Here is a 21,217-nt window from a genome sequence, read left to right on the forward strand (position 1 = left end):
TGGCTCTCGGCTTCCCTCGGGGAGGCGCGGTGAGCCCAGAGGGCGTGGGTGCCCAGTGCCCAGCATCACAAGGCTAACCCCGAACGCCAGCCTGGCGCAGAGCCAGAGCTGAGTGGGGTCCCAGGTCGCGGCCCGGCCCACGCGGCACACTCCAGCCCCGATATCCCCGTTCCACGAGTGCACCAGGTCCCTCCAGGGCTGACGAGAGCCCTTGCTGACAGGGACAGGGGACACTGGAGGCAGTGGGACCTGCCTGTGCCCTCAGCCAGTGTTGGTGACGTGAGCCCAGGGCAGGAAGGACTGGCTGGAGCCCACCCCGACGGCCGTCTGCAGGCCGCCGCCCTGGCGCGGAGGCCTCCAGGGGCTGCTCCTCAGTCTGGGTCAGAGGCAGAGTCCTGGGACCCCCCAGGAATGCTGGCAGGTGGGGTGAACCTGGATTTAAAAGGTGTGCGGGGGAGACGCCGCCCCTCTCGGCGGACTCCTGGGCCCCAGCGCGTCTCTGTCCTCGCAGGCCCCTGACCTAGCAGGATGGTCACTACAGGACCCCACATCCAGTCCTCAGGACGGCTGACAGCTCTCTCCAGGGTCTGCAGAATTCCTTGTCATAAATATAGTGACATGGGACATAGATGGGGACCCATTTGGCAAGCGAGGACACCACAGTTCCTGGGAAAAGTGACCCCAGGAGCCAGGCTTGGGCCCCACTCTGGCCCACTGGGGTCCTCCCTGAGCCTCAGTCCTCAGACCAAGACCAGTCCCCTCAGGGCCCAGCACCGCTGGCCAGGGAACTGTGGAGCGGCCTTGGCAGGTGCCCGGTACAGGCCGGGCCTTCCTCTAGCCAGCACTCCTCGGTCACAGAGGGACGCGATGGCCAGGCCGCTCACCAGGCTGCCACGTGGCGGGTCCAGGTGCCTCAGTAGCTGGGGCCCAGGAGTCCGCCGAGAGGGGCGGCGTCTCCCCCGCACACCTTTTAAATCCTTTAGTGTGCGATCCTTATCTTCTTAAGGAGAAGGAAGACGGAGGGGGATGAAGAGGGGACGGAGCAGAGGCAGGCCGGATCTGCAGACAGCCTTGGGGACTGGCGGGCAGGCGCGGGCGTGGCCCCCGGGGAGCGCTGTCCCTGGAGTGGGATGGGTCTGGCCATCACGGGCGGGTGTGTGTGACTGTGGATGGTGAAATGCCACGGAAGGAGTTGGCATCCGAGCTGTCTCTCAAATATGAAAAGAAAACATTGATTTCCCTTTTTCGCCTGTGAATCAGAAAGCTCTATTTAAAGAAAGTGCCCTCTGCCGGGTTGCGACTGAGTTATTACCCCTTAAGGAAGTGGAGGAGAGCCTCGGAGGTATTCTTAGTCATTCTCTCTCCTTTTTTCTGAAATTCCTTATATACCCAGCCTCAGAGCAGGGCCCAAGATAGTGCAGGATTCGTGGCATTCTTGAGCTAAAAGTGTCTGGGCTGATGTCAGGGTGCCTGGGAGACGGACAGGGTTCTGGCGGGCTCCTCTGGCCGTCCTGGAGAAACGGGGTGGCTGGTGGGCTTCTCTTGGAGAGCTCCTGTGTGGCGCTCCTGAGGGCCATGCCACCAGGACACAGTCCTCCTGGAGCCCACCCTCGAGCTGCCAGCCCCAGAAGTGTCCTGTCACCTGGGTGCTAACTGGACGGATGGCCACTCCATGAACCATCACCAAGGGGCCCACTTGCGGTTCTGGACACTTGGTACCGTGAGGCCTCCGCTGAGCCCTAAGACGTCATCAGGGAGGCCCCCCAGTGCTTCTCAGACTTCAGCAAAATTTTCCTGACCACCAGAGACGTGGCCACCCAGGGTCAAGGGTGCCCCAGCCGTGGAGCAGAGAGGGTGCAGCCCTGAGAACCCATGGGCTGAGTGTGCCCCGAGTCCTGGCCACGGCAGCCTGGGACCGAGTGTGCACCCGGAGCCACTGAGAGGAAGTACCATCAGGGACAGCTTCGGCTTTAGACGATAAGGCGGGGACCTAGCACCTAAGACCCAACAGACCAGGTGATCTCCTGGCCCCACTCCAGGCTGCCACTCCCCAAGCCAGAGGTTAAAGGATGAACTTCACCAGATGCCCAGAGAGCTGAGGCCCGGGCTGCCCGGGCTGGAGAGGCATGCAGGACAGGAGACGAGGCCCTGAGCCAGGAGCCGGGAGCTGGGAGCTGGGAGCCGGGAGTCTGAGTGTGCCAGGAGTCTGAGTGTGCCAGGGTGGAGGTGTGCGCACACACATGTGCCTGTGAAGGCACGTGTGGGTGTGAGCTGGCTGTGCACTGTGTGTGAGCCTGTGCATGTGGCCAGGAGCATATATGTCAGCACACAGGCCCGCCGGGTGGCTCCTAGGGGCAGCTGACCCCCATGTCCATGCAGATAGCCGCTCAGGACACCCCAGCCAGGAGGGGTAGCACCTGCTGCCCTTGGCAAGGTTTCTCTTGGCAACTTCACCCTCAGCCTGCCCTGCTTACGCCTGGCCCTCGGGTGCCTGGGTCTGAGATGTAGAGGGCCTTTGGCTCTAGTCGGTTGTTCTGGACGCTGACCCTACACTGAATCTCCTGGGAGCCGTCACAGCCGAGAACCTGGGGAGGTTTTCCAGGGCTTTCCATCCTCAACCTTCACACTCCTGGGCACACACGGATGGCTGCTCCCCCACTTGGCCCACCCAGGCCCTCACCAGCACTGGCCAAGTGCACGGTGACCAGTCAGTGAGACCTGGGCCCTAGACCCCAGCCCTCGACGCAGGTACCCGAGGAGCACCCTTGAGGCTGACCGACAGGGGTGCACCCATGTGTGCGGGTGAGGTACCAGGTTTCACGGCTTCTCTGCAAACTTGGCTGACGTGTCGGGGTCACGTGTTTGGACCTTCTCCAGGCTCAGCTTGCTCACTTCTCCGAGTCACCTGAGCACGTACAGGAAGTCCCAAGTCACCTCTCTTCCCCCACCAACCCAGGGCCTTGCTGTGGGTCCCTCGGAGCTGGGTGGGCTTGAAGGCAGAGGCCCGTGGCTGTGGAAGGCTCCACGGGTTCAGAGGAGCACCCTGGCCTGCTGCCCAGTGGGCCCTGGACACAAGTGCTCTGCTTCCGCTTGGGGATTCCTGGAGTGGCTAAGCCTGCAGGGTCGAAGCTGCTGCCCAGCCCCCGGGGGCCAGGAGCTGGGGCGGCATCTCCTTCTTCCCCGGCCACCAGGGGAATGCTCAGTCACCTGTGTGCTGTCACAGCCCTGGGCTGCCTGCCTCCCAGGCTGACCCTGTCTGCTGGGCATTCATTCTCTGGCCTGTCCTTCCCAAACTCCTGCGTCCACAATAGGGACCTTGTCCAAATGCGCACAAAGGGCCAAGAGTCCTCATTTCTGGCCATCCTTCAGGGACGTGGTGCTGCCCACGAGGACCACGCTGAGCCTGCGGGGTGCCCGGTCTTGTGTCGCCCACAGGTCCGTTTCTGGCTGACCTCGATTTCCCTTGTGCTTCAGAAGAAGAGCACAGGTTCCCAGGAGCCCAGGGATGGCATCCTGGTTCCCTCCGCCCCTGCACCGACCCCAGCACAGCTCACCGCCCACGCCCCCAGCTGGGGCACACAAGGTCTCTGGGTGGCTCCTGCCCCAGCACCATGACCAGCCTGAGAAGACCAGAGAGGGGGCCTCCAACGTGTCTTCCTCCTCGCACCTCACCCTCAGCCCCGCTCAGGGCGAGCGAGGGACAGCCCCTCTGCACCTGCAGGCCCAACACGAAGCCCTGGACGGGGGACACGCGGGTGGCAGGGAATGCCCAGGTCCAGGGGGAGCAGTCGTCTCCTCAGGGTTTCCTCTAAGGCCCCATGAACCCAGAGCTGGAAAGCCTCGTCAGGATCCCCCCAGAGCTCACAGAAGCACCCCCCAGTCACCCCACACAACAGGCACTGCGGCTGCTCCCAAACCTCCAAGCCCAAGCAGGGTAGAGGCCCGGAGGCCCGGTCCTGGGAGGCTGGAGCCTCTGCGGGACTTCAGGAAATCTCCAGGAGAAGGTTGCCCTGTGCAGACTGGAGGCCTTGCCCCAGGGCCCCCATCCCCCCGGGTGGCAGGTGGACGACCTGGGGGGGGGAGAGCACCGGGCTTGGGGTGAGGGTGCCTGAGGTCCCAGAAAGGAGGAGGGGAGGCCCAGCTGCCCCGGGGGCCTGGAGCTGAGGCCGAGGCCTGCTCTGCCCAGCCTGCCATCAGGTTGGCCTTGGCCACAGCCCTGGGGCCTTTGGGACGTGCTGCTGGTGCTGAAGCAGCCGCTCCTCGGGGCTGTTTCTCGAGTCGAGCTGCCGTTAGCTGTCTGCTGGGGACCTTCATCCTGGGGAGGCTGCAGGCTGAGCCACCCTGCACAGACAGCCCTGCCGTTACCAGGAGCCATCCTGGCCCCCGGAGGACCAGGAACGCCTTGCTTTTGGAGAATGCTCAGAGGTGTGCACGGCCTGTGCTGGGGACACCCTGGGCACCCCCTCCCTTCAAGGCTGCGTTGTCCATAATGACTTCGTGTTATGAGCAGAAGTTTCTCAGATTCTCAGAGGACAGGGCTGGGGCGGATGGTGCCCATGGTGTCCCCCAGCCTGGCATCTCTGGCCATCAGGGGGTGACTGACAGGCCTTGACCCTTCTCCTGGGGTCCCTGGAGAAGCCCCTGAGATTGTGGTACGGGGGAGTCGGGGAAGCCCAAAGCCTCCAAGCTGCTTTCCCAGGAACCCTGCAGCTTCCCACGGGCCTTGGCCCAGGCCCAGATGGTTTGTTGATTGAACAAACGAACGTGTCTATTAATATTCAGTCATTCGCGCCAGGGGATGCCGCAGTCCACTTGAGTCAATTCTCCAGATAATTGAAACCCCGTCGGTTCACAGCAACATTCTTTAGCAGCTTCTCCAACACAGGCAGACGCCCTCCTTCAGCAGAAGACACTCAACTGCTGATTACAGCAGGCCTGGGAGGCCACGAGAAGGGCTTTGGGGTTCCCCCAGCAAGCATCCCACAGGACTTGGGAGGAAACCATGGCTGAAGTCTAGGGTCGCCTGCCCTGGAGCTTGCCCCGGCCTCCAGCCACGTTCTCTGCCCCAGCGGCTGGCACAGCTGCAGACGCTGCCTGGGGCAGGTGGCCTCCACGCAGCCCATCCACGGCCGGCTGTCTCTGGGCTGTCACTGCCACCGTCTCTTAATTAGCAAAATAAACAGTGCGATGATAAATGTCACGATTTACTCAACAGATGATCAGAATCATTGTTCTGCAGACCCTCGGGCAATAAAATGCAATCATGGGGTGATTTATTCTGGGAGGGCGAACAGTGGGCTGCGTCACGGCGGGAAGGCGGCTGAGCCCGGTGCGTCAGGCGGCAGGGGAGTGGGAATTGGGGCGCCCTCCTGACAGAGCCCCCTAGGGAAAGAGCCCAGCGAGCGTTTCCAGGCACCCAAGCCCACACGGGCACAGCCCACCCAGTCCAGGCAGGGGCATCAGGCAGGGGGCGTGTTTCCTTCCAAAATGGCAAGAAGTCACGTCCTGGGGGCCCCAAAGCACCCCATGGGGTGGCCTAAAGTCACTGAATGTCCCTGATACATGTGTGGAGATGGAAGGAGGAACAGCCTTCGAGGCCTAAGAAACAAGTGACCAGCGGAAGGAGAGGCTCGGCCGGGTCCCACATGCTGCTCAGCTGAAGGAAGGTCCCCTGGAGTGGGCTGTCCCTGCCCATGCGCAGGAGCCACTGCCCCCTGGGGGAGAGGAGAACTTTGTCTGGGTCTGAGTCACCCCCAAACCTCAGGTTGACTGGCCCTATGTGTCTTCATGGTGGCTCAGACTGGCCACCCCTCGGGGACACAAAACCATCCTGGTCCTCCTTAGCTGTCAGCTGTCATCTTTGCTAAAACGTGACTTATTCTTTTTCCGTAGATGAACACCGTGTTAACAACAGTGTACGGCGTGAGCGTGGACAGTCCTGTTTAAAGTCTGGACCATCGGGAGCCCAGCCCTGTGTGGCCTGGGCCTGCCGGGCTCCCCGGTGGGTGGTGCACTGGCCCAGTGACACAGCCCCATGACGTCCACCTCCTCCGTCTGCAGGAACACAGGCCGGAGCAGCCCGCAGGTCAGGGCCACCTGGTGCCGAGCAGCTTGGGTGGCAGACGGGAGGCCCTCTGCTGCCAGAACCACAGAGGCCTGGGCGCTGGGTCCCAGGTTTTCCGTCCGGGCTCGGAGGCCCTGCTGGCGGTGACGGAGAGATAAGGCACGCAGGCCAAGCAGGTCAGGGAAGTCCTGGGGAGGGACACCGCAGACCTCCAGAAAGACCGGGAGACCCTAAAGCGACAGCCACCACTCAGGAACACGTAGAGGGTGCTGGTCAGGCTGCCCGGAGGGGAGGGTGGCTCTCCCCGCCCGAGGCCCGGCTGAGACTGTGGAGCTAGAAAGAAAGCGCTTCCCTGTCCTCCTTGATCCCAGGGGACAGGGGCTCGCCCCGAGCTTCCCCGCGAGTCCCCAGGGGTCTCCCGTGCACCTCTGCCATTGGTACCAAATCCCAACGACACAGGGGACTGCGCGGTCACTGGTGGCAGGCGGGGAAGGCAGAGAGGGCCACCAAGCCGACGGGTGCCTGGGCCACTCGAAATCAAGGTCAAACGAGACAGCACAGGCGCATCTGGAGGCCCCGAGGACGGGGCTGAGGGCAGACTCTAAAATCTGGCACGACAAGAAGCTGTGGGGGCGCCGTGGGGGACAGGCTCTCAGCAGAAGGGGGGGCACAGTGGGGCAGGAACTCTCCCTCAGGTGCTCAGAGAACAAACAACACTGCAAAGTCAACAGGTGCCGGCGGGTGACAGGGACAGCCTGTGTGCCCTGCACCAAGAGCCACCGCGATACAGGCCATTTCTTCCAGTAAAGCAAACAGAACTTGTATCAAGGCAGACAAGAACAAAGTCACCTCAAGGTCATCCAAAGAGCTACCTGCAGGGTTCATTGACCCTCAAGCACCTGAAAGCCGCCTACTAATTAAACAGCTCAGGCCTTTTAAGTAGGTCAGACAAACCCCCGGAGTCCTCCCTGCACACAAGCCACGTCCAGTCCACAGCCCAAATGTCACCTGCCACATTATTTGGACCTGGCTCTCCTGGCCCTGAAGGACAAGCCTGTTGGCCACGCCGAGGCGTGCCACCCACCCACGTGGCTGTGACTCCAAGCTCCCTCCCCTCTGCCCACCTTGCTCCTGGCCCCTGGCCAGTTAGTCCCGAAGGTGACCTCCTGAGGAAGGCAGCAGCTGACCCCGGCCCCCCACGCCAGCTGGCTGGGTACACCTCCACCACCTTGGACCATTCCTCCACCCACCTGCTCAACCTGGCCCCCTCCTGCGACCCCAAAGCCCTCCAAGAGCTGATGCTTGGGCTGGCGGGCAGGTGTCCCTCGAGTCCACAACAGGGGGCCCCACGAGTCCCCATGCTAGCAGGGCCACGTCCTACTGCCTGCAGGACAGTGTGGAGACCCCTCCCTTGCCTCAGTTCTGGGGCCAGGGGGTAGCCACTAGCCACACCCCAAGCACGTTAGCACCCAGTTTTCCCTGATATCTTTAGAAAGGGCTTGGAGCGCTGCAGGCCCAGGGGAGAGCCTGGGGCCCTGAGGGTCCAGACGAGGGCACTGGGCGGGTGGTGTCTCTAGGGTACGTTTGGGAGCATTAAGGGCCATGAGAAAGAAAACCTTCAGGCCAAGAACGTCCCTCACCCTGCATAGACAGCTGAGGTGCAGGGCAGCCTGGGGAACTCTCCAAGCCCCTAGAGGGCAGGAGGGAGGGCCCAGCGGGCAGAGCCTGTCCACCTGACGCTCATCTTCCCGCACAGCCTCGGCCCCAGCATCTCTGCAGGTGGTAGATACCAGAAGGGACCTGGATTTGCAGCATCCCTAACGGAAACACCCCACAAACCAGGGTCAGCAGAAAGGCCAGGCCTTTGAGAAAGGGACACTGCAGCTCTTCAGTTCCCCTGAGACCATCTGAGAGCCCCCAAAAGTGTTCTTCTGAACCCTTAAGGGCTAGCAGGACATCTCCGGACACTCTGCCCCTGAGTAGCCCTGGCAAGGCCGTGGGAGGTGATCCACGCCGTCTCAGCAGACGCACCCTCTGTCTCTGACCCCCCGTGGCAGGTCAGGTGCTCGCGGGCACCAACACCATCAAGGCCAGCCGAGGCTTGGGAGGGAAATTTAAACAGCAGGACACCCTCCCTCCCTGGCTGGAAGAGGCCCTGAGACCTGAGAATCGGCCCCTGCAAGGACTGGGCAGCAGGCCCTTGGCATGGACATGCATGGCCGGCAGACATTTGGGGAGCTGCCCCCCGGCTGCCGGGGTGACGATGGAGCCCCAGAATCAAGACGGCTCCTCTGGGACAATCCATTCACGTCCCCTGCTCTGCCACGATGGCCCGTTAGCACCTACAATCTGGCGGGAGGCGCAGGATGTTTTAAGACATGAGCTCATGAAAGACACATTTCCGGGCGGAGAGCGCTGCAGCCTATTGGGGCTGACAGGCGTCCGCGAGGCCCGCTGATGTTTTCTGAGTCGCGTCATGAAAGCTGCAGGGTAAAATAACCCTGGGAAATGTGACATTCGAACGCTCTCTCTCTCCGACCCACCGAGCCTCCCGCCTCGGGCAGTGGCTGCTCCCGGCTTTATAAATAGATTGAACACAAGATAAATGGCCGTGATCAATCATGCTCAGGCTCAGAAGGCTCACCTCCCATCCAAAGTCGGCCTCCTTCAGCGCCGCCCGGGGCGCCGCCACGCAGGGGCCCAGCCTCTCGCCGACCTCCATCTTCCTCTTGGCCCAGATCCCCAGGCCGGCCCCCGGGATGGAGGACTCTCGCAGCTCGAAGTCTGGCGGGATCGGAATGTCTTCGGGAATGTAGACGGGAGCCTCGTAGGGCGAGCCCTCCTTGGGGGTGAAGTCCTCACTGGTGGGGAAGGGGGACGGTGGCCCCATGGGGATGGGAGACAGGATGCTGTCCTCGGTCTCCTCCTCAGCACTCTGGCCAGCCAGCAGGTCCGGGTCGGGCTCATACATATTATTTACAACGTCACCGTCACCTAAAGAGAGAAGGCAGTGTCAGCCTCCATGGCAAAGGGACCCCCAGGGTCATGGGCCCTTGGAGGAACCCAGGGCACCCAGAGCCCTCTGGGCCCTGGCCGCCTCCCGCTGCCCAGCTGATGCCACCTCTGCTCCCTCCTGAAGCAAGGAGTTAGTGGCTCTGGGGAGATCCGCCAGGCAGGCTCCTGTGGGGCCTGTGGTCCCCACAGCCCGGGGACGTGCTGACTGGTCCCGCCTCAGGGGAGCAGGGGAGGGACGCTGCCCCTCACAGGCCTCGGGACAGCCTAAGTGCAGTGGCCAACCTGGAGAGGACGGTGGAATGACCGCTGCAGAACCCTGGGGTTCTTGGGACCAGGAACTGGGCAGCGGAGGAGTCCTCAGTCTCGGAAGGACTCAAGATTTGGGTTCACATGCAGTTTGCTCAGATCTGCTGCCCCAACAGGACGGCCACTCTAGGGGCTGACTGGGCACGGGTAAGGCCCAGGTCCACCCTCAGAGAGGGTCAGCGCCGCCTGGAGTGTGCAGAGGAGCCTGAGGCCCTGAGGGCAGGAGGAACCCAGGAGGGTGAGGCCGGGTGGGTGGGAGAGGAAGGAACCCCCTCCCTGCATCAGCCACCGAGAACAGGGACTTGGAATATTCCCAGCAGCCCACAGTAGACCCAGGCCAGACGCCGCGCAGCGGAGGGGCCGACGAACACCCTGTGGTCCATCTGTGTGAGGGGACGTGGTCCCTCCCAAGAAGGAGGGGAGCATGGACATGCTGCCTGTGCACTGACCTCAGTGGCCTCGCACACGGTGTCAGAGCAGGCCGCGCCCTCCAGAGCCGCTGTGACACATGCAGCACGCGGCCGGTAAGGGAGGAGCTCCTGCCACGCCGCAGCTCTCCAGAACCCACTCCTCCTGTCGGCCATCGGTGCCCTCCCCCAGGCCCTGGCTACGCCGATCCCCCTGATCTGGTCACTCCCCAATGTGGGCGCGTGAGGACCCATCACACTGTGTCCTGTAAATACACACAATCACGATCTGTCCATTAAACTATTCCTAAATATCATGCCGAATTAAAGGAGCCAGGGGAGAGGAGCCGACCCCTGCACGTGTCCAGGACAGACGGACCACGGGGCAGACGGACCGCTGCCTGCCAGGGCTGGGGAGAGACCACTCATGGGCGCGGGTGTCCTTTGGGCGAAGGCGGTGGCTGAGGGACATGGTGAATGCACCAAGTGCCCCCGAGTTGCTCACTTTGAAGTGGTGGCTTCCAAGTCACAAGAGTGTCACCTGGTAAAATGTCAGGAGAGAGCAGGCAGCAGAGGCCAGCGGCGGGAGACCTGGGGCTTGGCGCCTGCTGCCCATCTCTCCAGCCCGAGGCCACTCCCTGTTCCCTGACGTCACTGGTGAAGTGAAGCCTCGGGGGACAAGAACTTTTAAGCACAAGAAAAACGATTCAGATTCCTCACGCTGGTTGCAAACAGATCCGCTGGAGAAGTAACAAAATGTTTTCTTTCAAAAGAAACCAAAGTCTCGGGAAAAAAAAAAAATCATGCGGATAACACTTATTTAATTTAGCAGCATTCACAGAAGTAATGATTATGTTTTAAGTGGCCAACGGTTCCTTTTTAATTGGCTGGTAGGATCCTTTCAGAAATTCAGCAACAGAACTACGGCCCTTGTTCCCTCCTCCCGAAGGCCCGACGCTGTTGAGGTTTGAAAGAACACCCCCGTAAACCTTCCCGTTGACTGTGTGCGGCATAAAGGTAAATTAGAAGTGGGGGTCATTAACATGCCACCTTATGATTTGGAACTGGTAACTGCGCAGAGCTCACAAACAAAGTCGCCTTGGAAGCCCACGTTCCCCGCGCTCTGTTCCTTAACTCCTTCGGGAGGGGCTGCCTCTGCCCCCCGGCGCGGCCGGGAAGCACCGGCTCCTCGGGGTGCTCCGAGGGTGCCCCACGCGGGGGAGGCCGCGTTAAGTGCGTGTGCGTCTTGGGGGCCCTTGGTGAATTCCATTTTCTGCGTGAATTCGGCTTGCCTGACCCCCTCACCCCTGGGAGGAAATCCGCGCCTCGCGGGCATGCCGAATTCCCGGGTGGGAACCGTGCGGGAGAGAGGGGGACTGTCCCCTGCTGCTGAGAGGCAGGTCTGTGCACCAGCTGGCCTCCTGTCCCTGCTGGTCACCGGGGTTAAGTGATCGCCTGCAGCCACCAAGAAGAGCCCAGGTCTCCATTTCGCGAGCCCCGCTGCTGAGGGGAGAACTCCTCGTGGAGGCCCAATCAGGGCACAGAAAACATTGTGAGAAAATAAGGAAGGGGTCAGGGGCAGCCCGAAGGCCCTGGAGAGAACACAGGCCTGTGGCCGACCCAGGGGCCCTCAGAGCCAAGCACAGATGGCTCTACTCTCGGGGGGGCCCGGGGCAACCCGAGGCTGGGATTTAAAAGTCAGCTCTCCCCGGCCACCAGGGCCAGCCAGGATGCCCTCTGAGATGGTCAGCCCAGGCAGGGAGCTGCCGGGCCCCTCTTGCCATTCCTGAGGCCAACGTTGCTTCACCCAGGCCTCCATGACAGTGGGCACGAGTCGGGCTGCTGGTCCCTGACAAGTTGGAACTGGTGCCAAGAACCCAAGCTTGTGGTGACGTGGGCGGTGAACCTGTGTGCCATCAGCTCTCGGAGAGGCCTGGATTCTTTGTTTGGGTTTTGTGGTGGCCTCACACCAGGGCTTTTGACTGGGGCCATCATTCCCAGATTCATTTTTGGGAAATCTACCAAAACAATGAAAGCCAGGAGGGGAGGGTTCAGGGAGGTACAGGTGGAGGGGACCCTGCCCAGGCCTGGTCACCCACGAGCCCAGCAACCCAATCATAGCCAAGGCTACACACTCTCCAAGAGGTGCCTGCCGGAACCACTGGGTGCCCACTGGGCCTGCTCCTGGAGAACCTCATGCAAGAAAGACTGTGTGTGACTCACGCGGGTCAGCTGTGGACCTGCTGGGTTGTCCAGGTCCGAGGACAGAGGACCCAGCTGCCCCTGGAAGGAGGCACCGGCTGGGAGCCACTGTGTCCTCAGGCCTCTCCGTGCCCAGCTCCCGCCCAGCCTTTGGTGTAGGGCTGGTCCCAGGTTCACAGAGGGAGCCTTCTGTCCCCTCTCTCCCAGTGTGGTGACTACTCCCTGAGCCAAGCCACCCCACCATCTCCCAGAGACCCCCACGGAGAAAGCAACCCCGCGGCAGGATTCTGGGGTGTGGAGAGACGTGTTGGGGAGACCTGAATGAGGACCTCGGTGTAAGACACAGGGCAGGGTCTGAACAGCTGGCGGGCCTCCTCGCTGCCCACGACCCCCTGGCCCCGTGGTAGGAAGGCGGTCACCAGCCTCTCTCCTGGAACCCGAGCTCCTGGCTGTTATCACCTGGAGGAGAGGATGGGAGACTCCATGGGAGGCCGGGAGTCTGGGGGACCTTCACCATTGGGTGTCCTCGCAGGCTGGGCTGTGAGTGGACATGAGCTCTGAGGGCTGCAGGGGAGGGTGAGGGCCTGAGCGCCAGTGGAGAGTGGGCTTCACGCGGGCGTGGTCACAGGAGTGTGTGTACGAGGGTGGTAGAGTGTGTGGAGGGGCGGGTCTGCCGCGTGTGTGGGCAGAGGGCCTCCAGGAACCCAGAAAGTCTGCCGGCACCGTCACAGGCCTGCACAGGGGCTGTGGGGAGGGGGGGCCCCTAGAGAGGACGGGAGAGAGAGCTGTGCCCGGGCAGCCCCCCACACTGTGCCCAGCAAGGCCCTGTGGGGGTCCCTGGGGACACATGGATGCGACCCCCGGCTACCCCAGCAGTCTCAGCCCTGCTGGCCCCCACTCTTCGGAGGGCCCGCAGCCTGAGCCAGCAGCTCCCTCCCAGAGCTCACCACGCTCCCGCAACGCCCCCGACTCTTCATGGGAGAGCCCCACCCTATTTGTCCCCATCACCGGGCACAGCCTGCCCCGGCCCAGGAGGCCACATGCCCCTGCCAGCCCACCAGACCCGGTTCCTGAGCATCCAGAGCCCCACCCTTGGTGCCATGGCTGGGTGGGTGCCGACGGCATCTGCAAGTCCACCCTCCCAGCAGGAAGTCCGGCCAGCAGACAGCGGCTGCCCGAAGGCTCAGTGGCCACAGGCAGGTGTGGTGCCCGAGGCTCCTCAACACAGGGTGGGAGTGACTTTTGGGGAGGAGGGGGCTCCCTGAGGACAGGCCCCCCTTGCACCTGGGGCCGCAGGGTTAGACAGGCCTAGGTGGTGCTGGGGGTGCACAGACCACCCTGGACACAGAGCCAGACACCAGTGGGAGCCCCGGGGCCTCTGAGGGGGCTGGGCTGTGCCTGACTGGGCTGGCTGGGACCTGCGGGGCGCCGGATCTCCCCTGCCACTGGGATCTCCACTGGTCACTACCGTGGGCATCCACGATTACTTCCGTTAAACCTCAGCGGAAAGAGCGTCATTCAGAGCTCCGGGGTCCTCTGCCTGGGCACGCTGGTGTGGAGTCCCTCAGCCTGGTTGACCCTGTCGTTTATGAGACTGTGTTTAGTGACTGCCACTTGGTCTAGTGGCTCCTCGCCTGGCCCCGGGAGGCGGGGGTGCTGCTTGATAAAACCCTGAGACCCCAGAGGGCAGGAGGGCGAGGTGGTGCCCCCCGGAGCCCGAGCCCAGGAGCCTCCTGCCAGGCAGCTCCCTGGCACTTCAGATTCTGGAAACCTGCGGCCTCCCACGAGAGGCAGACGGCAACCCATGGTCCCAACTCTGGGCTGCAAACCCCCAAACCCTTACTCATCACAGGTACAGATGGAGGGTACCCTGGGGAGGGTCTGCCAGGCTGAGAGGGGCAGATCCAAGAAAGCAGGTATGGGCAGGTTGTGGCCTGGGCTCTGGCCCCCTGACCTGCATCCCAGTGGCTTCCAGCTAGTAAACAGAAAGGTGGTCCTGGACCACCCTGTATCCCCACCTCACACTGCAAGGAGGCTGGACCAGGCAGGGCCAGGAGGGGGCAGGCCAGATCATGTACTGGCCCCGGGTGGGCACCCCTTCAGTGTTCACCCAAGCTGCTGCACTGGCCACCCAAGTCCAGGCCTGGCACCAGGGAGCTCAGGAGCCAGGGCCTTGGCTCTCCCCGACAGTCCTGAGAGACCCACTGGGCCCGTGACCCAACAGGACATCTTTCCCAGGGTCCAGATGGATGCGACATCACAGGGTTCAGAAGACCTTACAGAGTAAGATCCTGCACTGGATTGAAACGTGAGTCTCAGAAATCCCTGTGGCACTGCTGTGGGACCCTGGTTCTGGTTGAACAGCACTGCTGAGCTCCCAAGGCCCACTGAGCTGGGACCTGTCCAGCTACTCCCCATTCCACTAAGATCCCCGGCTCTCCAGGATGAAGGCTGGGACCTGGGACCCTGACTAGTACCACATGGCGTCTCAGGAGGTGGCCAGGGCAGAGAGAGCAGAGACACCAGGAGGGGCCAGGCACCTCCCCGGCCTGCATTGTGACCCCAGCCCGCCTTGTGACCCCAGCCCCGTTTTCCCCTAAGCACCCTCCCTGGGAGGAGGGGGAGTGTGTGCCTCCCACATGGGTGCCGCCGTCTCACCCACAGGAGGGGAAGCAGGGCACAGGAGCCCAGCGGCCTGCACAGCACAGCACAGCAGTCGAGTCCTGAGCCACGATGCTCGCACCCGGGCACTCTTCCGTGCCCTGACCCATCCTGACATGGCCCTCACCCCATTTTTCTAGATGTCTGCCACAGGTCCTCCCTGGCTATAGGACCAGGGCCAGGCAGGAAGTTTCAGAGAAGACTGCAGACATTCTGACCAGTCCAGACACTGGCCAGGCCTCCCCCAGTGCGGGTGGAGCTCCTGGCCCCACCCTGACATGCACACACAGCACCTCGCAGGTGGCCTTCCTAGGCCGGGTTTTCTTTTTGGTTCCTGTTGCACCACCCCCGTCCTCAGGGGTTGGAAACAAGCAGGCTGCCATATGCCATACTTCAGAGGAGGGGACAGTGCTCCCAGAGTGTCCCATAGGGCACCAGCCGTGGGGGCGGGGGACTAAGGAGGATGAGGTAGCCTGACCTCCCACCCAAGCAGTGACAGCCCAGCTGGCCCCTGTCCCAAGGCTTGGTGCTGATATCCCCAGCTGATTGAATGAGACCCCGAGTAGGCACTGCCGAAACCCCAAAAGGAAGAGAGAGGAACATCGGAAGACAGAAGAGGGTCATGTGACCCCACCACGCACAGAGTGGCTCTGAGTGGGGCTTCTTTGGCACGTGGCTGTGGCCCCCTGCGGGCTACGTGAGACCAGCTAGGCCTGTGGGGAGCCCTCGGGTGGGGGGCAGCCTCCAAAGCCTACCCAGGCCTAGCAAGCTCATCGTCCACTCAGCCTTCCCACTCCCCGTGGACATGGGTTGGGCGGGGGGACGGCCCTGCCTGGTGAGGACATGTAGGCTGACCTCAGCCCACCCCAGCGGCCCCCAGCCCCACTCCAGCGGCCCCTTGTATACCCTGCAGCTGGGGGAGACCCGGAAAGGACGCCATCCAGGGTACCCCATGGAATGGAGCCTGCCAAGGCACCTACCAGCTCAGACCCTGCCCGTGCAGCTGGAGGCGGGCAGGGTGGATGGAGCCTCCCTCTTGCCCATCTGCAAAGGAGGACTCCTGGCAGCCCGTCAGACAGCCACCCCGGGAGGTGGCCAGGCTCTGCTGAGCTCTCATCCTGCTGCAACATGGCGACCAACTGGCCGCCCTGGGTCCACCCAGGCAGATGGGGGCCAGGCGCAGCTCGCTGGCTCCCTCAGAGCTCCCAGTGGCTCAGAGCTCCCCCCAAGAATGTATTTGGGCTGCACATAGCAACAGATGCACTCCCTTCCTGTCTCGTGAGCCACGCTCAGGTGGGCCACCAGCCAGAGCCACACCAGGCAGGCCACCCCTCTTTGCACCCGTGAGGCACTATAGGCGCCCCCAGTGGCCTCCCCATCCTCTGTCCCCAGAGCTGTGCTCTCAGAGGGCTGCAAGGTCCTGGTTCCTCACGGGTGACCCCCACCTATAGGGTGCCACCACCGGGGTGCATGAGGCTGGTGCTGATCAGGGACCGCAGGCCACAGGGAACCAGTCAGATCCCCAGAGCTGAGCTGGGGGAGTCCCTGTCTGGAGAATCCAGGTGCTTTAGGAGACTGGCACCTCTGAAATGGCATGGCCCAAACCACCTGACCGGGGTGCCCAGCTGTGGGTCAGGTACCCGCTCAGGGACCTCCTGCATCTGCTGGCCACGGCCAAGCTGGCCCCAGAGCACCACCCTGAACACCAGGCCCAGCCCTCCAGGACCCCTGCCGCCTGCCAGTGGAGTCTGTGGAAGACCCGGCGGGTTCCTGGGAAGAGCAGCGCCCCCAGCGCAGGGCAGCCAGCACCCGAGGGCAGGCCAGGTCTATTGGGATGGACAGGAGGGGGCCTGAGGGGCGGGAAGGGATGGGGTCCTCAGTGGGAAGCCACGGGTGGGTGACTTCATCAGAGGACATCACATCACAGCCCGAGTGGCTCAGGGACCTGTGGCCCCAGGTCCCCTGGGGTGGTACCAATTTCCCAGAAGGCCCAGTGTTGGCCACCGTTTCCCCTGAGCTCCTCGTCTAGCTGGGGGAGGGCTGGAAGGACATGTCCCAACCAAGGGGTTGTGACCTCGGAGGGGAGGTCACCATGAGACTTAGAGGGAGGTCACTATGAGGCTCAGAGGGAGGTCACCATGAAGCTCACAGGGAGGTCACCATGAGGCTTAGAGGAAGGTCACAATGAGGAAGGTCACCATGAGACTCACAGGGAGGTCACCTATGGGGCTTAGAGGAAGGTCACCATGAGGCTCACAGGGAGGTCACCATGAGGCTTAGAGGAAGGTCACAATGAGGAAGGTCACCATGAGACTCACAGGGAGGTCACCTATGGGGCTTAGAGGGAGGTCACCATGAGGCTCACAGGGAGGTCACCATGAGGCTTAGAGGAAGGTCACAATGAGGAAGGTCACCATGAGACTCACAGGGAGGTCACTATGAGGCTCAGAGGGAGGTCACCATGAGGCTCAGAGGGAGGTCACCCTTGGGGCTTAGAAGTAAGGTGGACCCATGAGGCTTAGAGGGAGGTAGACGCAGCTGTGTTGGGTGTTTGGGGCATGTCACCTGTCACTCTGGAGTGTGATGGGTCCCTGGACTAGTGTATCCCACCCGCAGGGACTGTCCCTAGCTGTCATTCATGGGCTCCGCCCAAGCCTGCCGAACCCGTGATAGAGAGCGGGCAGCAGCCTGTGCTCCACTGAGCCCTGGACCGGTCCCCTGAGCTGGAGCCCCGGCTGGGCTGAGCCTGCGGGGCCGGTCAGGAAGCCCCAAACGATCAGGTGCTTCCAGGGAAGCAGGGTGTCCCTCAAAGGGACCCAGATCCCCCAACACGTCCAACGTACCCTGAAAACCTGGATGGCACCCCATGGACCCTGTGTCTTGAAAATTTGCAAATCATCCAGAGAAAAACAGAGCAGTGGACAGTCGCCGTGCTCCAACTGCCCTGCTCTCCAGGACGAAGAACTGGAGCCGGGTTGGTTCACGCAGCAGGTGACTTGAAGAACTGCTGCTGTGGATGTCACCGGGAGCCTCTGCAGAGCCAGGCACTGATTCTGGTCACTCTCCACCAGAGACCCACCGAGGCTGGGCTGGAGAACGGGCAGCTGCTGAGGGTGTAAGTGACCCAGGGCAGACGCTCCCGGCTCTGCAGAAGGCCCCAGGGAAGGGCCCCTGCCCTGGCTGAGTGGACAGGCCTGGCCCTGTAGGCAGCTCCCTTATATTAAGGCGCTCGGGCAGGGAGGAACCCAGAGCCCCAGAGCCACGGGCTCCTCCGCCTTCCCCACGCTGCCGGCAGGAAGCACCCACGTCCCCCTCCACAAAACGCTGGGTTACGTTTCCAGAGGACCCGGGCCCGGCCCAGCCTCTCAAACCTTCAGCATGAGCCCCAGGCCTTCCAGGAGAGCTTTGGTGGCCCAAAGCCTCCACCACACCAACCAGTCTCCAGGACCCCCGCCATGAGCTCTCCCGGGCAGCAGGACCAACCAGGGGTAGCTCAGGACTGTGGTAGCCTTGAATTTCACCAGCCTGCTAAAAGCTGTGTTTAAAACTTATCCATCGTTCAGTTCGGCTTCTGCGACACACGTGGTACGAACGGCAGGGCAGAGAACACTGGTCACTCTGAGACTTGAGAAACACTCCCTGGGCCTAGGGACACAGCCAGTGCCTGTCAGCTGTGAGTTCAATGTTACAACTCTGGAAGAGCCAGAGTTGGGGTGGGGGTCTGACCAGAGACCAGAGTGTCTCCCCTTGGCTGTGCCAGTCTGCATGAGCCTGGCTGTACCCTGTCGGCACTGATGCGGGCTTGATGTTTGGGGACTAGATGCTGCTGGGTACTGACTGGACCCACAGAGCATGTGGCCAGCCCTGCGCTTGATCTAATTCCCCAGTAACCACAAGGCAGGCGGGGGTGGGACTTCACCCTTTTGTACCTAAGTGACATGAAGCCTAGGCAACGAACAGCGTATTCAAGCCCTTAGCTGGGCCTCGCTGGGAGCTGTTCAGACAGCCCTCGTTCTAAAGCTCTCCAGGGCCATGCTAACAATCCCAGTGAGAAACCATCAGAAAGAGTAACACGGTGTTTTTATAGCCTTCTCGGTGCTCAGCAGAAGAGGACCTGGGAGAAAGAGTGGATAAGTAAATGTGTAACTGGGTAGACAGATGATGGACAGGTGGATGGGTGGGTGGGTGTGAATGGATCGATGGATGGTTGAGTGGATGGATGGAGTGTGGGTGGTGGGTGTGGATGAATAGGTGAGTGGGTAGATAGATGGATGAAAGCATGGATAGATGGGAGAATAGATGGATAGGTGTGAATAAATGCATGCATAGGTGAAGGGGTGGATGGATGGTTGCAGATAGATGAGTATGAATGGATGGCTGGGTGGATGGATGGATGGATGGATGGATGGATGGATGGATAGTGAATGCATAGGTGGGTGATGGATGGATGGACAGATGGATGAACAGATGGATGATTTGTTGTGGATGGGTGGGTGGATGGATGGATGGATGGATGGATGGATGGATAGTGAATGCATAGGTGGGTGATGGATGGATGGGCAGATGGATGGACAGATGGATGATTTGTTGTGGATGGGTGAGTATGAATGGATGGATGGGTAGGTGTGGATAGATTCATTGATGAGTAAATGAATGGGGGTTGTGAATGAAGATATACAACTGAATGCCTAGGTGGATCATGAATGGAGGGTGAATGAGTGGTCGGTTGTAGATGGACGAGTATGAATGAATGGACGGATAGGTGGATAATTGAAGGATGGATGGTCGGCTGTGGATGGATGAGGATGAGTAGATGGTTGGATAGGTGAACAGGCAGGTAGATGGATGGAATCGTGGACGGATGGTTATATGAGTAGAGAGAGGGTGGGTGGAGAGATTGCTGGATGGGTGAATCAGTGGGTAGGTGAGTGCATGAGGGGGCAGTTGGTGAAATTCCTGCAATTCTGGAATTCGGGATCCTCACTCCCCTCCTGACATTCATTCCCTCGGGATGGATCCCGGACCCCACATGGGGAGGAGGTTCCTCAGCTCAGTCCCACCCCTTGGAGGCTGGATGTCTCTGCTGCTCCTCAGGCCAGCGCTCTGCCATCCTCCTTCACCCTGGTGGGTGGCCTGCCTGCCCAGCCTTCCCAGGATGGGGTGGCCATGTCTTTTGACTTCTGGGGTTCGGTCTGACTCCCACAGGGAGTTGGGCCTCACCAGAGCCTTTTTGAAGAAAAACCCAGGGCTCGGTTCTCCATCTTGCAGCCTCTTTCCCTGTCCCAAGCAGGACAGTGTGCGGTGCACAGGGTCCCCGGGGACCCCAGGAGGTCCCCTGCCTCTGTGCCCATAAACCCACATAAGCTGCGGGTGTCTTGGGACCCTCACCCCCCGCCCCCCCGTGGGTGGATGGAGGGAGGGAGAGGCGCAGGACTTTCTCCAGGTCCAGCCAGCTGGTTTGGGAGCAGACCCAGAGGCGATTCCCAGAGAAAACCAGCCATTATTGATTCAAATGGAGGCCTTCTGCACAGCTGGCCGCCGTGGGTGGACCTGGCCAGGAGAAAGCCGGCTCAGAGAGGGGTCCCTGGGCGCCAGGGCCTTCCTGGAGACCCGCTTCCTGCAGAGGTGTGAGCAGTGCCATCCTGTGTCCTCCGCCTTTGAAACGCCATCACCACTGTGGAGGCCCTGGGTCTGGGCCTCGACAGGAACAGAGCAGCTGTGACTCCCGTGGGTCACCCTGAAGGGAGGGACTGCAGCTCTCACCTCCCAACAGGGCTGCGGGGGCTGCAGGCCACCCCCAGCTCTGTGCGCGCTGCCATTCCCCTCGCCTGTGATCGACACAGCAGATCAGTGCCCTGAGAAAGGAGGTTCTGCAAACCTGCAGAAGAGTCATGATGACCAATTGCCATTTAGATCCCCAAACCAGCGCAGGGACCTCGTCCGCAGAGATGGCCCCAGCTGCGGGGCTGATGGAGCCCTGGGGAGGGGCAGGGCGCTGGCCGGCCTGGAAGTCTGGCACCACCCTCCCGGGTCACTCTTACTCCCCTGTCCCCAAGCCTGATGCAGCCACCTGGTCACCCCCCATGCACGCCCCTCTTTTCCACACACGTGGAAGGGAGCAGGGACAGCGCACAGCAGCCTCCTCTCTGTGGACGAAGGGAGGGGGTCAGAGCAACCCAGTGCTGGCAGGTCCAGACCTTTGTTCCTAAGACGGGCCCCCGATGAGCTCACGTCCCCACCCAGCGCCTGGCAGAGTGGTCTCACTCGGGATTCAGTTCTTTTCAGATTTCACAAGTTAAACCAAGGTACTGGGTGTCCCCACTCCTATCTGATGGACTTCGGAGAGGCCACAGAGGGAGAAGACAGTCATGTGAGGACAGCGGCAGAGGCTAGAGCAATGCAGTCACCAGCCAAGGAATGTCTGGGGCCACCAGGAGCCGGAGGAGGCGGGAGGGACCCTCCCCAGAGCCTTGGGCGGGAGCACGGCCCTGAGGATGCCTTGATCTGACGCTTTCGGCCGTCCAGGACGCTGCAAAGGCCGCGGAGGCAGGTCCTGGTGGTC

The 21,217-nt window shown here is 61.7% G+C and overlaps 1 protein-coding gene across 9 annotated transcripts in view; it reads right to left on the reverse strand.

Moving 5' to 3' along the window:
* The window catches only part of Prdm16 (PR/SET domain 16), a 318,869-nt gene that overhangs the window by 206,411 nt on the left and 91,241 nt on the right, over nt 1–21,217 (reverse strand). For 8 of the 9 annotated variants that reach the window (XM_078025080.1, XM_078025077.1, XM_078025076.1 and 5 more), the window contains exon 2: nt 8,709–9,058. The exons of the other annotated variant lie outside the window; for it this stretch is intronic. In XM_078025080.1, coding sequence (XP_077881206.1) covers nt 8,709–9,058 — 350 coding nt within the window. The remainder of the gene's footprint in view (nt 1–8,708; nt 9,059–21,217) is intronic. 9 annotated transcript variants of the gene reach the window in all.

The sequence above is a fragment of the Ictidomys tridecemlineatus genome, chromosome 11, assembly GCF_052094955.1.
Source record: "Ictidomys tridecemlineatus isolate mIctTri1 chromosome 11, mIctTri1.hap1, whole genome shotgun sequence".
In the NCBI taxonomy this organism is placed as follows: domain Eukaryota; kingdom Metazoa; phylum Chordata; class Mammalia; order Rodentia; family Sciuridae; genus Ictidomys; species Ictidomys tridecemlineatus.